General features: G+C 38.4%; 1 protein-coding gene across 4 annotated transcripts in view; it reads left to right on the top strand.

The window, feature by feature from the left end:
- The first annotated feature begins 442 nt into the window (after positions 1–442).
- Positions 443–16991, top strand: part of FMR1 (fragile X messenger ribonucleoprotein 1) — a 30640-nt gene continuing 14091 nt past the window's right edge. For 3 of the 4 annotated variants that reach the window (XM_065846283.2, XM_065846281.2, XM_065846284.2), the window contains exons 1-8: positions 444–737; positions 8904–8956; positions 9591–9684; positions 10687–10758; positions 11028–11176; positions 11844–11937; positions 12026–12142; positions 16732–16902. In XM_065846283.2, the coding sequence (XP_065702355.1) occupies positions 687–737; positions 8904–8956; positions 9591–9684; positions 10687–10758; positions 11028–11176; positions 11844–11937; positions 12026–12142; positions 16732–16902 (801 nt within the window). In that variant the 5' untranslated portion in view covers positions 444–686. Of the gene's footprint in view, positions 738–8903; positions 8957–9590; positions 9685–10686; positions 10759–11027; positions 11177–11843; positions 11938–12025; positions 12143–16731; positions 16903–16991 lie in introns of all 4 variants that reach the window. The other variant, XM_071813583.1, reaches the window with a different exon arrangement.

Below are 16991 nucleotides of genomic sequence, written 5' to 3'. Positions count from 1 at the left end.
CCCCGCCCCGGGCAGCCCGTGTGAGGACACGGACCCCCCAAAACAGGGACCCCCCCAACACGGCCCGGGCGGAGCAGGCCGCGCACCCCGCCCCCCGTGGCCAGAACGCGCACTGACGGCAGCCGCGCAATCTGATTGGCCAGCGGGGCAGTCGCTCAAGGCGCGCGCCAGCGCTGGAAGCGGGATCTCGGCCGCAACCGCCGGGTTCGGTCTCCGCGTGCCACTGCGGCTGCGCGCGCGCGGAAGGCAGGGGCGCGTGGGAAGCGCGCGGCGCGGCAGTTTCGGGCGGTGGGCGAGCGGCGCGTGCGGCGAGCGCCCCGCCCCTTCCCGCGGCCCGTCACGTGACGCAGATTTAGCGTTTACGTTCGAAACGGGCGCCCCCGCGCACCCTCCTCTCCCCCCCCCCCCCCCCCACCCGCGCGCGCCGCCCGGCGGTGACCGTTTCGCTTTCATTTCCGGGCGGCTGAGGGCGCAGAGCGGCGGCGCGGAGCGGCCCGCACCCCCCGCCCCGCTCCCCCTCCGCGGCCCCACCCCCTCGGGCTCGGAGTGAACCGAGATTCCCCTTCCCCTCCCCCGCCCCGGCACACACACACACCCCTCCTTCTCTTCCCCCTCCTGCACCGAGAGAAAGGGAAGGGAGGAGGCGCCGGGCCTGGGTCTCCCGCACCGAGCCACCGCGGCACAACATGGAGGAGCTGGTGGTGGAGGTGCGGGGCTCCAACGGGGCCTTCTACAAGGTACCGGGCGCTCGCGGCTTGAGTCGGGCTGGGCCTCAGGGGAGGGAGTGGGGCCTGGGCCGGGAGGAGGAGGAGGCGGCGGCGGTGGCGGCTCCTCCTCCACGCTCTGAGGGAAAGAGGGGGCCCCGGGGCAGGAAGGAGAGGAGGAGAAGGAGTGGGGCAGGGGTGGAGGCCTCGGCGGGGCTCTCTCGGTGTCTGGGGAGAGGCAGCCGGGCCTCTGGGCTCAGAGAAGCTGGGGGCTGCAGGAACTCGAGGCCTGATGAGGGAGAGAGGGAAGACGGGAGAGGCCTCGGCGGCCGGGGAGGCCTCGGGCCTTCCCCTATTGTGGGGAGGCCCTGGCGTTGCCGCTGGGAGAGGAGGCGAGGACAGGAGAGCCCTGGGCCGCCTTCTACTCGGCGCTACAGCGAGGATCAGGGCTAGGGATGGGGCATTAATTGCTAAATCCTCAGCTTTTGTCGCTACTTAAGGAAAGTCTTTCTCGCTCTCTAGGTTTCCAGGAGAGCTGCACTGGCGGTTAAGGCGGGGGAGGAGAGGGGAGGATTGTTAAATACACGTTCGTGATAAAATGCTGTCGTGGATTCCTGCTTTTAATGCCACGGCAGGAGATGCTGCCTGCTGATACTAGAGAACATTGCTTGACCACATATATTTGCTGAGTTGCTAAATACATTTAATTATCAAATGCTCTTCTAACTGAAACTACTTCATGGCATTCCATGTTTCTTTCCAAGCCCTTGTGTTGATGCTGAGTAAAGCCATCACTGAACCTTGAACATAAATGCTGAGTACTTAATATTTTTATCAATACTATGTAGTATTGCTTTGGCATTGCCTGAGTTGGGTTGTATTAATCAGCATATTAATAGGGTATAATTTGTGGATTTACCTTATTCACAGAAAAATAAAATTTGGACACAGTATGTTTAGGCCTACTGTCATTGACATGTTATCAACACACTAGAAAGAGTCATGGATCAGTTTCTGCAAGTTTACCATTGTTTAAATGTTCCTAGTACTTTAAAAATTGGGCCTAGTTTTTGTGCAACATCCAATATTTATGTTAGCAATGAAGGAACAGGTAGAATTTCACACTCCGATGTTAGTGTGGTAGGGCAGGTTGGTATCCAAATGATACAGTTCCAACAGCTCTGAGTGTTTCTAGGGAAAAAAAGACCTCTTAAAAGCTTATTTTTAAAATACATGTGGTAATCTCTTATTCGGATATCTTTTTTTTAAACTATGAAACAAGTCTGTAAAGAAGCATCTTGTGGATTTACAGTGATGCAGCCAAAATCTTAGATCTGTATACTGCTTCCTGGAATGAAATTATTTTGCATTTTGAAAAATCATTTTTACATTTTTAAAGCTATGATGTTTGCTCAGAAATGAACAGAAGTCATAAATATTTTATATAAAGAACTTTAAATGAGGCTTTTATCAAATTATATGAAGAGTGTTTACACAGTAGTGAAATAGATTGTGATTAAAATGACATTGTGTGTATTCGTTAGTGACAAATATTATCAAAGAAATGTGGGAGAATTGAAAAACTTTTTATTACATTCAATTTTGACTTCATGGAGTCCTGTTCCACTTTTGTCTGTAACATACCAACACTGGTGATTGTAGTTAAGGTGAAAATTTCATTTAAGCATGTGTTCATGGGAGCTTATTCATTAAACATGACTTAGTGTGTATAAGTTATAACACAAACATTGCCTCCAAGTTGCATATAATGTTTGCCTTTAATATTTTAGAAATTTGAACACAGGAATTTTTTTTGTCTCCTCTTAATCTCTAACCAAGGGGAGTTGGTTAAGTTATCTAAGTGGGCAAATGGGATGCACACATTTATTGGTCTTCACCTGTATTACATATCTAGATGGAGCATCACACTTAAGATTAATGCAGCATCTTTTTTATTTTTAAGCTAAAAAAGTTGAACATAAACAAAACCCCAAAAGCCTCATGCAATGATGTTCAATGTAAATTGACTATTTTCATCTACCCTGAATTACTTGTATTTTAGGTACAGTTTTTTCTTTCATCGTAATGTCCAAGTAGCACTCTATTATTAAGTAAATTATCTGAATGTTTTCTTGTGAGTTCTATGTTCATCTTGCAGATGGGGAATTTTATTATGAAATGGATTGGTTGACCCACCATAACAAGAAGTGCATGGTGATGTGAAGAGTGGGTTTGACTCCCAAGATGATTTTATTTTTTTTAATCTAAAAAGTTTATACACCTCCTAAGAAAAGTTTTACAACAGTAACACTGCAAACAAATAAAAGCAAAACAATTGTTAATTTTCATGCTTTACTGATAACTTGTGATAATTTCTTTGGTTTTGGATTGTTCTGAAGATCAGAACAATCAGAATATGTACATGTTTTGGAGAAATGTGCCTCTGTCTTGATATTAAAACATGGAGGGAAGGAGTACGAGGCTGCTAGAGTAATGGAGGGACTAGGTGGCACAAGTAAGCACCTAACTGACACTTCAGGTTTTCATATCCTCCTTGCGGCTCTCTTTGAGGACCTTGTAAATTCAAGTCTCTTACACACTAAGTTTCATTTTTGAGTGTCCTCAGCAGCATCTTGATCTTGACAGTACGAAACGGGTGCCTAATTGTCACCTATGCCCTACTAAGAGTAATAAACCTGTGTTTGCTTGTATTGCCTATAGGACTTGATCCAAAACTCATTCTGAGATAAATCTGGAGGGATCATGTTCTACACAAAGTATAGGAGACGGTTTGAGGATGCTTTCATACTCAGCTGGAAGATTTGAATGCAAATTTTGTACTGGTCAGGTGTACTACTTTTCACAGAGTACTCAAGTGTGTTGGTGTGATCACTCTAGTGGAGACTAGTTCTTCCTGAATGGAATTAAAGTATCGCTTGGTGAATGCTTTGTACTTTCATGAATGTTTTCTCCATGGAAAAGAGGAATTGTTCCATGGAAGGTGCAGTGCAATCAATCAGCATGATTCAGGGATAACTGACAATCTAGTACCTAGAGATGCTTAGTCATGACTTGGTATGTTTCTGGGCCCAGAATCTTTGGAAAAAAAAGATCAGATTCCCTTATTTATTTCAAGAAGACTGGTCCAGCAACACCAGCACTGTGAATCCTAAGGGGAGAGAACTGCCTTTTTGCAGCTCACAGCTAAGTAACTAGATCTTGAAGATGTGTGCTATTAGGGCGTATCTTTTCACATCTTTTCTTGTATAGGAGTTATAAATTGGGGTTTGAAGTTCTGTTTCATTCTCAGGGGACTAATAGACAGTCTTTGTCTGATCTTCCCAGGACTAGCTTTAGTTATTACTTTCCTCTAAAAGGGAATATGCCTTTGCAGCATGGGATTGATCTTTCTTTTCTAGTTTGGGAATGATTCTCTCTTGTATCATCTGCTGAAGATGGAAGGCATCCTGTCTAGTTTTGCAGTTATGTTTGCTGTTAACATCTCTATGTTGTCTGTAACCAATTTTTGCCATTTCTTCCTCTATAACCTTATTAGAAATCTTCCACTTTTTATCCCCATAGTTTCAGCACTTTGCAATTGTTTCCTTAGTTTATAGATACTTCACTTTTTTTCATTGAAGCTACAAAATCATTCATCTTTCTTATTTATTCAGGTCTCTCTGTTAACCGTTCCTTTGGCCTCATGTTGCATTCTGTATCAGTTTCTTCATTCACTGTTCCACACTGTTGTACCTTTAGCAAATATCTCCAGTCTCTTTGTACATTCTCAAGCCTGTTGCTCAGCTGTTCAGAGAAGGGAAGCCTGTACCCTGCTCCTTCCTTCGGTTACCATGTCTGTGACTGTTCTTCTGTCCCTATCCTGTTTCTTTAGATAACCTGTCTTTCTCAGATGTGATTAGCCTTATGAGTTCCCTTTTGACTTTTTCCTCCCAACAGGTTTGAAATGTTTCAGAACTGGTATGCAAACAATAGATGCATGTTTGTATCGACATGGAATTATTTTAATCTTAAAAAATGGGTTCTCTCTACTTTCACTCCTTACAATTAATGATCCTTGTTTATTAAAATGGTTGACAATGCTCACATCTGATAATGAGAGCAGACTTTACAAAAAGCAACAAAACTTAATGGCGGCTGGAGCCGTTATTTGTTACTTTAAAGTGTCTGTCATTCCATTTAGCACAAGAATAACAAATATAGCAGTGTTTCCAATAATTCTTATTTTCTATCAAATAATTTGTAAAATTTAGACCGTATCTTCAGCACATAACCCTGCCAATGGGGTTGCTCAGGTGTCTGAGAAGTGCCATCACATCAGTGTTGGATTGTAAACTTTTTACTTAATTGTGTGTGAAGCATGGAGAGAAACGTTAATGTTTTATGTGACCGAAAGTTAAATTTGGTGTAGAAAACTTAGCACATCTGATTTTTCTTCCACATGAGAGAAGAAGAATTAACCTTAGCCATTGTAAAATGGGCTTCTGTTCACAGAAGAGAAAGCAGACTTTTTTTCACTGATTCTGATTTCTTATTGTATACTCTTATTTGGTATCTCTGCTAAAAGTGATAGTAATATCCCAGCTGTTGTGCCTTTCACTGTCCTCTTCCCTCATTTTACTTCCATCTAGCTTCACTGTGTTTCTAGTGCTTTTCATCTATGTTCACATTCATCACAACCTGTTTTCTGTCCCTTCTTGGGTGTGCATTTCAAACTTGCGTGTATGCCCCTTTATGTTGAATTTCCATGCTCAACTTATACCCTTTATGTCAAAAAAGGCTGATGAATTCTTATTATACTTTTCATAATACTTTGCATGAAGTCCATACCTCTTCTCTGAACTCAGTGACATCTGTGGCTGGCTTTTCCTTTGTGAGTTTAGCTTATGGTGTTAAAGGTCTCATTTTTTTTCAGTGTTGTATATAATTTTACCCATATCACAGAATAAAGAAAACCAAACAGTTCTGATAGGCAGTAATAGTTAATGTTTTGTTGGGGGTGCGTGTTTTTGTTTTGGGTTTTTTGTTGCTTTATCTTTATAGTTTTTGGGGGTTTTTTTACAAAAACTTAGAAATGTTTTAAATTATTTCTGTTTGCACTTAGAAGTATGCAAATATGTAGTGGGGTAGAGTCCAAATACATTTTACTTACTACAGATCCGTTCAAATATTTGTATCAGAGGGAAGTTGACATAATGCTATGGTGCAGACTATGAAAAACTGATATGATAAGTATTTCTGACATTTTTCTTTGTCATAAAAGCTGAAGAATAAGGAAGAACCACCTTTTATAAATAGATGGGATTAGACAACTAAGTCTCACATGGAAGTAGACACAAGTGTTGTATATATTATGTAGTTGAAATCAGGTATTTGGCAAGACATCACTTTGTAATTCGATAAAAATTCATTACAATGGATTCTAGTAAATTTGCAAGGCTGGAAATGAAAAGGTAAACAAGAGTGTTATGACATCAACTTTTTTGGCCAGTCTGGAGTGAAAACCAGGTATTTCATCTGTTTCTGTCTTTGAGTCTTTTGAACTTGCATAAACTAAAGAAATTATATCAGTTTTATAATTTTCACTGGCAGTGTTTGTATTGATGCTACTGGTATATGGTCAGCACTTATCCTTAATGTTTCTGATGCAGATTCCTTCAGGTTTCTGGGTTTTGACCCAAGCAGCATAGAAGACCTGTTTAGAGAGATCTTTGTAGTAACTGGAAAGCAATAAGACCCTAAAGTAATTGACTTGAAAAGCTTTGCACATTGTTGGAATCATCTGCAGCCTAATGAAGTTCATTGCTCTTTTTATGGTGACAGACACAGTAAGAGTGACAAGAATGCTCCATCCCCTGTACCAGGTCTTGAGTTTTTAAGTTAGGATGTGATGCACATTGCAGACAAGAATTACCCATAATTCAATACTCTTTTCAACTAGCTCTGTGTCCTAAGTTTTCATTTTTCCAGATAATATAAGTACTAGACTAATTAAAGGTCTTAGTCTAGTCTTCAACTTGATAACTTACATTTATATGTGTCACTATCTGGTTTAGTTATTAATGGTAGGTTTTAGAGTTACCTTCCACTGGTTATTTATATTGCTGTAGTCAGTAGGATTCTACTCAAGATGACTTGCATGTTATAAGCTATCAGATCTGAATATGAGATGTACTCTTACTCTTTGCTGCTGTGCTTCTGTTTTTTTCTGTCATTCCCTGTAATTTTTAAAGAGTGCTAGTTAGAACATCTTTTGGTGTTTTCATCACCGTAGAGGGGATGACTTATCCAAAAGTGTCTTTCATAGCTGGAGAAGTGATTTTTATTTATTATCTATTTATTTCCTATTTTATGAAACTGAGAAAATTAAGTATCAACAAATTCTTTCTCAGTGTATTGTCTTATGTTACTTTTCCTCAAAGCTGTTAAGTGTTCTTGGTATCGTTTCTGTTCGATTTGCTTTATAAAATAATCTCTGCTTTTGCATACTCAGGTGTGTAATATCAACATGATCCTGAGATGTGGTTTTAAATCTGTTTTGTATCACATCATTAAAAAATTACCAGCTCTGCTTGTGATCCCCTTAGAAGGAATATCTTCGAATTTTGAGATATGTAATTGTGTGAATTGTTTGGGTGCTAGCAATCAAACTTTCTGGTAACCTGATTCTCACAGAGCAAGGTATAAAACCGTTTTTGCTATTGTCATTGCAGCTTTGTTTTGACTTCTGTTCAGGGTGGCATTAGTGATTTTCAGGTTATTAACTAGCATTGCACATCTTATTTTTACTGAATGTCTCTGAGTAATGACATTTGTGTGCATGTACTGCTTAATTTAAGTATAACCAGGTCTTGGAGCTCTGTATCAGTCATCAGGTGTTGCACTTCTTTGATACTCGGATACTCCTGCAACTCAATAGTACTTTGGAATACTTCATAAAGGAAAAATATCACAATAATTTTTTTGAAAACCATATAGATTCCTTATGAGAAAGAAACTGCTACCTTCTTGTGAGAGATAAAAGCTTCTCTTGTCTTGGAAACTTGAAATGCGAGGAGAATAAAATGGTCCACAGTTCATTAAGTATTAAGAATTAAGTAATTCTTCTTCAGAAACAACACTTACTGTTAAATTATTTTCAATTTCCTGACAACTTTTCAATCTACCAAAATGCATCTCTGTTGGTAGAATAGATTTTTATACTAAGTCTTGCTCATGGGCAAGGCTATACTATATTTGGACAAATATTAGTGGAATACTCAACCCTTCACCAATGTTCATCTGCTTCAGAAGTTCATAGACGTATTTTTAGAAGAGAAAGAAATAACAAAAAAAAATATACATCTTTTCATCCCTGGTTGTCCCGTGACCTCCATCATTTGAGGCTACAAAAAAATATTTTCATTGGTAAATCCCAAAGGTCTTTGAGTATCAATCTTGCTGTTCTGCAGATGGGGGGGATGTTTGGGCTTGAATCTGAAAATTACTCAAAGGTCAATCAGTTGAGTTGCCTAAGGCAGGCACAGCCCTCAGTGCTGAATCTTAGTTCTCTGCTCTGCGTTGTGGTTTCATTGGAGACTCAGCACAACTACTGTCCATCCCCTGAAGAAGATGGAAGGCAGGCTGCAGAGCATTGATCTTAAGTTTGTGCACTATGGAATTGAAGTGTGATGAAGAAGATAAGGGGAAAGCTATCCTAAAATGGATATAGATGAGTTTTGCTAGTGTGATATTTGAACTTAACTTGAGGTAAAAGAGACAGGATTGTTTTGGTTGTTTTTTTTAGGGAGTACTGATGTGGTTTAACTTCTATACCTGTCAAAATACACAAAGTGATTATAAACCCAAACATTGAAAACTTTAGTTGTAAAACTATCCAGAATGATCTTGCAATTTGTTGGTAGCCTCTCCCATTACTGCTAAAGAGCAGGAAGAATGCATGTGTAACCTGGGCGTTTTGCCTGTGTGTTAGTGGGCTGTCAGTCATGAACCACGGGAGGTTATCGGCTTTCAGTATGTGTTTTATGTAAGTCTGTTGCAAAATTAAAAAGGCAGACTTGAAAGCATACTTAAATTTTCAGTTTCATCAATACTGGTGAAAGGAAGGCATTGTATGGGCTTAAAATTATTTTTTAAATTATCTGTAAGCAGACCGCAATTATACCCTTTTTTTCTGTGCAGGCATTTGTAAAAGACGTGCATGACGATTCTATAACAGTTGCATTTGAAAACAAGTAAGTGTATTGCATTTATAAATGCTTTTCATTATTTAAATATTTCTAAGTACAAAACTATAGTAATGTGGGTTCTGTTGGGAAGATAAGCATATTGAGTTGTCATAATGTGAATTCAATACCATGTTGGAATAAGACAGCAGTGGTACCATGACTGCCTCTTTCTCATGTGAATGTATTAGTTTAGATTTAGGAGGTTACATTATTACAAAATTTGTTTTATAGATAAGTGATGAATACCAGTTTTCTAAGCTATAAATGAAATTATATTCCTTTCCCATAGTTTAAGGGCATAAAAAGTTAACTTTCCCTTATACCATTTAGTTTAGGTTTCATTTCCTTTAGGAAGTAAACAACCCTCTGCTATGTACATTTTCCTATGAGTCTTTGTTATAGCATCATCTGTTGCATTTTGGAAATAGTGGCATCAGAGATTCATTGAAGAAGCTTAATGGTCGCTTGGGTGTATTTCTTCTTATTAAATACACATTGGATCATGTTACCTTTAATACATATATGCACAAAAGCTCCACAAAATTTAAAAATGTAAGATTAATGCTTTGAAAATGTTTCTGATTTCTGTTTACAAAGAAGGTGAAAATGTTGAGGCCACTCACTGTATTTTTATTTGTAGCTGGCAACCAGAGCGACAAATACCATTCCATGATGTGAGGTTTCCGCCACCTGCAGGTTATAATAAAGATATAAATGAAAGCGATGAAGTAGAGGTATGTGTGGTCCATTAACAACATTTGTTTTGAGGAGTGAGAGAATTCAGGGTGAAAAATGTCAGCCAAGCCAGTGGAAGGTTTGCTTCCATGTTATGTGCAGTCAGTTTTTATGACTCCAAGTACTACATAAAACTCAATATCAAGCATGTCATCAGAAAGAGATTTTGGCAGTTGTAAACCATACGGCAATTTTGGAATTCTATATATCATGACCTCTTTGCTGATTTACAAATGTGATCTGTGTTTCTGTGATTACAGATCAGTTCTTTATCAGAACTGAATAAATCTAGAAATAGTTGCTGGACTGTGGTTCTTCAGCTGTGAGTTAATAATGTGTATATTACCAAAACTTCAAGCTGAATGAGCTGATTAGACCTACATGCATGTGTACACCAAATACAAAAATATATGTGCATATGTAAATACCTATGTACGTAGAGAGACTAGCTTTAAGAGAGCGCAATCTTAAACCTTCCTTATTTAAAAAAAAAAACTTTCAAGACTTGCACTTTGCTCACATGCTATTTTGGTTTATTTTGATTTGAAATAAAAGAAAATGGCAGAGCTTCTTTGGTGTAGATGTGGCCAGTATCTCATATGTGCTGAAGAAGTGTAGATATGTGTCCTCTTCCACTCGCTGGTAAGACCTCATCAGACCTACACACAACTAGAAATATTGTTGGTTGAATACTAACAGATGTGAAAGGCTGAATTCTCTCTTTTGACTGTATGCAAGACTGAAGCAACTTACGCCATTAGATTGGGTACTATGTTATTTATCTGTACAATCTTGTATACATGATTTTATATCCTACTTGTATTTGCAATAGATGTTTTGGCGGTTACATGCTTGCTATGTGGAGCTTAGAGACTTCATGTACCAATATATTTTGCCGGATTTTATTCTTACAGTAGACTCCCTGGTTGTGTTAGTTAGTGTCAGCTTTTGCGATGTCTTCTAAGAATGCTACAGATATGTAATGTAAATGTTTTGTTTAGGTTTATTCCAGGGCAAATGAAAAAGAACCCTGCTGTTGGTGGTTGGCTAAAGTGAGAATGATAAAGGGTGAGGTAGGAATATGCATATATACATCTATTTTTTAATATTTTTCAATATTTATTTATATTTCTTATGTTACTTTTTTATATTGATGTACATGGTGATTTTAACTTGTCCCCCTTAATTGATTACTTGATTAGGACTGTTGCAATTACCATTAACCTCAACCTGAAAAGTTTGAAATTTGGCTTGTTCAGTTAAGTGCCTTTCACTTGATGGTGTAATGCTCACTCTTGTCATAAAATGTCTGGCTTGGATGATTTTATTATTTTTGTATCAGTTCTACGTAATAGAATATGCAGCCTGTGATGCTACATACAACGAAATTGTCACAATTGAGCGTTTGAGATCTGTGAACCCCAATAAACCTGCAACAAAAGATACTTTTCATAAAATCAAACTGGCAGTTCCAGAAGATTTAAGGCAAATGTAAGTACAAGTGTTTCTTTGTAACTTGTTTCAAACTGTGGGGAGCTTCTTGAGAAGGAATAAAAACGTTTTTTCTGCTCTGAATGTAGCTCTAAAATTCAGATTAATACTAACTCCCCTTTTTTAGCTTCAGATCACTTTCTGCTTTTTTGACTTACATGTTAGTGCCTCAATGTGAATAAGCAACAAATTCAACTTAAACTAAGAATTTCCAAAGTTAACGTTTTAGTACACAAGTTCACTAAATAATGAGTGAACGGAAGAAGCCCAGAGTAGCAAAACATAGCATGAGATGAGCATAAGGTCTGAGGAATGCTGCAGTGGTTACAGTGAAGTCACACATCTTACTGGTTCATGGTGTGTTTGAAGTTCTTGACTTGCTGATTGTAACGATTATAGCTTTTTGAATGTAGTTTTGCTTAACTGGTTTGTCATTTCATAGATGTATGTACAGAAAAATTATGAAATATTTCTAATCCCACTTGTGAAAACAAATGAAAGAAAAATGAGTGAAATAAATAATGATAACAATAAAATAACACCTGCATTCAAACGGAGAACTTGGATGTGTTTATTTAGGTTCTTGTGTTAAGAAATTCATATTTTTAGCTGTGAAGTGTAAACACAGCAGTTATTATTTTTAACTTTGTAGAGTTTTTATTCCTAGGTGTGCCAAAGAATCTGCACATAAGGACTTCAAAAAGGCAGTTGGAGCTTTTTCTGTAACGTATGATTCTGAAAACCACCAACTTATTATTTTGGTAAGTACCAGTCTCTAACCGTACCATTGGCAGTGGCTTGTTTCAAAAGTTCACGTGTAAACCACTGTTTTCTTTATTAATAATTTAGTCAATCAATGATGTAACAACAAAGCGGGCAAACATGCTGATTGATATGCACTTTCGAAGTCTTCGTACCAAGCTATCCCTGATACTGCGAAATGAAGAAGCTAGCAAACAGCTAGAGGTACGTTTGTTTTCTCTGGAGTAATTTGGAGGGCAAGGGTGGAAACCACATGAATTTCTTAGCTTGTAGGTCTTGCATTGGGATGAGAGTAGTCTTTATGTACTGGCACTATTCCTGGTATTAAAAAGAGGCAGATGGAGATGTAACCCAGTGGGGTTTATGGCTAAAGGGTCTGTTCTTGCAAAGACTCATTTTTATCCTATCCCATTTTACTGAGCAGGATTTTTTGGGTGCTTAAATATAGATATATGTATGTACACATACACATATTTGTTTTATTGTTCGAAGCGTAAAATAGCCATTGTTGCCTGAATAGTGCCACATACTCTATAGTTTTGAATTACTGTTTTTAAAAATAGGTGCAGTGAATATGACATGATACTGAGATGGACTAGAACTTGATCTTGCAGAGCAACACAATGAAAATAAGAGATGGAAGGAGTGAGACTGGTGATAGGATGAATATGAAGGGATGGGTTTGTCTATAGATAAAATGTTAGGAAGTTGTCTTACAGCAGATACAGCTTCTGATATTCCTGTGACTGGGGAGTGGGTGTTGACTGGCAAGAAGCTTGACTCATACTTGTCCATGGGAGAAAAAAAAAGAGTAGGCTAGGAAAAAAGGGGATCTTTATATAGTAGAATTAACATTTCTTCGTGGTTTTTGTCCTATCTACAAATCGGAGCAAGTAGCAACATTTCTGAAAACTTCCTTTTAAATTCACTGTCAAGAACTAGAGGTACCACTCAAACTATTGTAATTGAATTTTACGTGGGTGTATACCAGCTCTGTTAAAGTAGAGCTGGGTTTCGTTCTGCCCACCTGCCCCCGGAAGGATTACATATATTTGGTTTTAGCTTGAAGTGAGATGTGGTGTTGTAGTTCAGGCCTCTTGTATCCATAAGGCGTACTTACTGTTACAACAAGTTCTCTCTTCTGTTGTTCTCGTTTTCACCTCTTGATTTCTATATTTCTGAGATGTAATTCAAGTGTATCTGGGTCTTGATTTTTTTCAACACCAAGAAAGGACCAGTTTCTTCTCATTTGTGTTCCTTTTTGAGCATGGCACTGTAGCTCCTCAGTAATCCATTTTTCTCTGTCTTCAGCCAGAGCTGACAATTGTGTGCAGTTTACCTCTTAAAGTGCAAAGTTTTATTTTGGAGTTGGGAAGAACAACAGCCTCTTTAGAGCTAATTCTCTTTACCTGCCCCCACAAATGCATGCAGCAGCAGCTGTTGTCATTGATTCCTTTCCCAAACTAATCTTGGATTCTGGCTGCTATTGTAAGGCTGAACCTTTTTGCTGCTGTGAAGGACTTGAGACCTTGATTTGGTTCTTACTAGAAAATCATTGTTACACTTTAGTTTCTGCCTGAGTAGTACTTCAGTGAAGGTTGTGAGATGAATATATGCAGTTATAATTTGTATGACAAAAGTTGTCTGGTATTTTTCATGTTGATGTTTGTTTCCTGTACTTAGACTAAACATAAAATTTATTTTAACTAAACCTGATGAGAGAAGTTTTAGATAGCGTCTACCAGAAATGATGAGTACGATTTTTACTGACATATAGACGTACTACACACGTCCATCTGCAGAAGAAATATTTAGTGAACGCTTTGGGCTTTACTGCATTATTAATCATTCATTGTGTCCATAAAATAAACCTTTTTTTGTGTCTCATGCTCTCAATTTTAAATGTCTGCCACTTTTTTCTTTTAGTGGATTTACCTTTCCTGCTTTCTGAGCCATAATCATTATACCAGCTTCTTTTGTTTCTTTCTTTCCATTTGTTGTATCTTGTACCTTCTTTCTTTTCTGCATATTAGCTTCCTGCCTTGCATGGCTTTACAAGTGTGGCTTTTAGAGCATCAAGTAAAATAACCAATTATTTTCTGTTTGTGTTCTTTCCCAGTAGGTGTGGATTAGTTGTTACTTTGGCATACTAAAAAGCCTGAATTTACAAGTGTACTTTTGCGTTCTGGTTTGTATTCTGTGTAAATGCAATTCAGTCATTGCCTCTAACTAGGTATTAATACATTATTTGCATATTTGTTTCTTAATAATTTATTGGAAGGAATTTCCTATGTTTATGCATCATTTACAGAAAAGCTAATAATAGTACAAGCAATATAAATACAGTTTGACTGTCACAGCCATGGACCCTAAATATAAATACAGTTTGACTGTCACAGCCATGGACCCTAGTGATGATGTAACTTCATCTTTTCTACATGTCAAAGATAGTTGTGTTAACAACTGATCATTGGTTTGATCATCCTGTACTTCACTGTCATGTGACAATCTATAACAGATGCCAACTAGTGAACTGGCATTTGGATTATCTGCTAGAATGTAGATCTGTGAGCATTTAAAATAATGTTTGCTTTCTGAGTTGTCTGTAATCCAGTTAATAAAGTGCTTACTAGAGCTCCTGAGACGCTTGCATACTTGTACCACTATCTGTGGTAGCCAGTTCTCTGTGACAGTGATTTACTACAGGGTATTTGTTGACAGCATTAGGCAGGAGCAGGTCAGATAGCAGTAGCAGTTTAGCTAAGGTGGAGCAGGGTTTACTGTGAGCACTTTCTAGATGTTTTCTCAGGCTCTGTAGTTGTCTCGTGTTACTGAGGTTAAACTGCTAATTTTAAGTGTGCTTGTATATGTCTTCAAAGTAGTTACAGCTTTGATTGCTATGCAAAAACATGTAGGATTATATATCTTGACTCTGGAAAGACAATATGCAGCTCTATCTTAGTTTTCTTCCTTGCAAAATGCTCTTTCTATTTTACTTAGAATTTCCAACTGTGATAATCTGTTTTCTTCCCTCACTGATGCTTTCCTGTGTTCTGTTATGCTCAGATGCTTGTGGATGGTGTCTACGTTTTTATGTAGGAATTTCACTCACTATGCCAAATAATGACTTTTTTTACACATTTTATATTTGCTCTTCTCTGTAGATTTAAGTACTATAACTTCCTTTGAATGTATGACAATTATCTTAAACAATTTGTTTTGTTCTGCATGTTTATATCTTACTGATTTCTCCCCATAGGTTTCTTCTAGTTCTTAGAGTGACCCAACTTAGTGATCTTCCCAGTTCATGTAGATCAGGTGTCTATAAGAAAACTGTTTTATTAAAGCATGAAGAGGCTGTATAGGAGAAGCTTATCAGTCGTCCTTTTAGTTGTCTTAAACATGGTTTTGCTTCTGTAAAAAATGCATCCACTTATCTTTAGCAATTTCCTCACTTGCTGGACCAGTTCTGAACCGCATGCAATTCAGCATTTCCAAAGTGCTTTTTCCTGCACTCGTGAGGTCTGTATGTGCCAATAATCTGAGCCACCTGGGACTGACAGAGGCTGTTCATATCCATGCAGGATTGTTTGGGTGGTGACAAAATCCAGGCTTCCTGTATGTTTGAGTATTTTCAGCACCGTCCAATTCCACAGTGTGCTACAAGATATTTCTCAAAAGCTTCCCTCTGTTTCCATCTCTCTTCTGCCTGCTTGCTGTGTGGTGGAAGCTTTATGCCATTAAGAGAATACTGAAACTGTATTTTCTGTATGGGCAGGTATATGCATACCTGTGCATCAAATCAGCTTGCTAACATAGTTCTCTTGGAAGCTCAGGATCACTGTAGGAAATGGTTTACTGTGGTCACTGGAGTTATAGTTTGTTTGTTTCCCAGTTTCATACAGTTTTTGCAAGTTTTATCCAGGTTTCTAGTTATACTTTTTTTTTAATTCCAGATCCAAAAGTTGATTATTTTTTTTGTTGTTGTTTTTTCTTTTTCTTTCTTTATCTTATTTCATTCAGGAGATCCTCATTAAGATTCTGTAAGCTGTTATGTATTGTTTGGTTACACCATAGCAGTTGCATGCAAAGGTGATGAGAGTTCCAAAACAGTAACCAGGTGTGGAATCTGAGAGGAACTGAGTCTCAAAACATGTGATGGAAAGTTGATTTTAATAGTGCAGTCAGATTGACCTTTCTGTATTGGTAGAAATGTGATTCCTGATCTTAAATTATTAACATCCAAGTTCCATGAATTCAAGCAATAATTGCAGTTATACTGTAATTCTGTGTTGTCTTGCATAGGCGTAGATTCGTGGGTTTTTTTTTTTTTAGTGCAATAGATACCCATAGTTACTGGTTTCTGTATAATTTGTTATGCCCAGTGATTGAGTTCTTGCTGTTTCCCCCTGCTTGTTGAAATGGATGCATCTTTTTTTTCTCAGAGGTCATAGGGTTTGCTTTAATAGTCACCATAGCTCCGATTTTTACTAACCTATATGGGCGCTGCCTTCCCTAATAACATTGGGTAGCTGTAGATACCCTGTGGTAATTCAAAACACAGAGGTGTCGACAAAGCTAGAGGATAGCCTTATGTTAACATTTAAAAGGCAACATTAAGACTTCTGAAGAAGACTCTGCAGTGCTTTTGATGTGAAAATAAGTGCATTAAAAGGATTAGTTGAAATGAAAAGTATACTAAGTACCTGAATAAAGAATTGGCTCTACATTTGTTTATTTCTCTCACTGGTGTACTAAAAATCAAAGTAAGCTAACATTGTATTTTTCCTCAGAGTTCTAGACAACTTGCATCGCGATTTCATGAACAGTTTGTTGTACGTGAAGACCTAATGGGTTTGGCCATAGGCACTCATGGTGCTAATATTCAGCAAGCCAGAAAGGTCCCAGGAGTGACTGCCATTGATCTTGATGAGGATACTTGCACATTCCATATTTATGGAGAGGTAAGTTCCCTTCTTTAGCCTTTCAAAACAAAAACAACAAACCACACCAAAAAAGAAGGCAAAAAACCCCACGCAAGTGGGAAAACAGA

This window comes from Patagioenas fasciata, chromosome 11, assembly GCF_037038585.1.
Source record: "Patagioenas fasciata isolate bPatFas1 chromosome 11, bPatFas1.hap1, whole genome shotgun sequence".
NCBI classification, from domain to species: domain Eukaryota; kingdom Metazoa; phylum Chordata; class Aves; order Columbiformes; family Columbidae; genus Patagioenas; species Patagioenas fasciata.
Note: the sequence above shows the minus strand (reverse complement) of the source record. Positions and strands in the feature narration are given on the sequence as shown.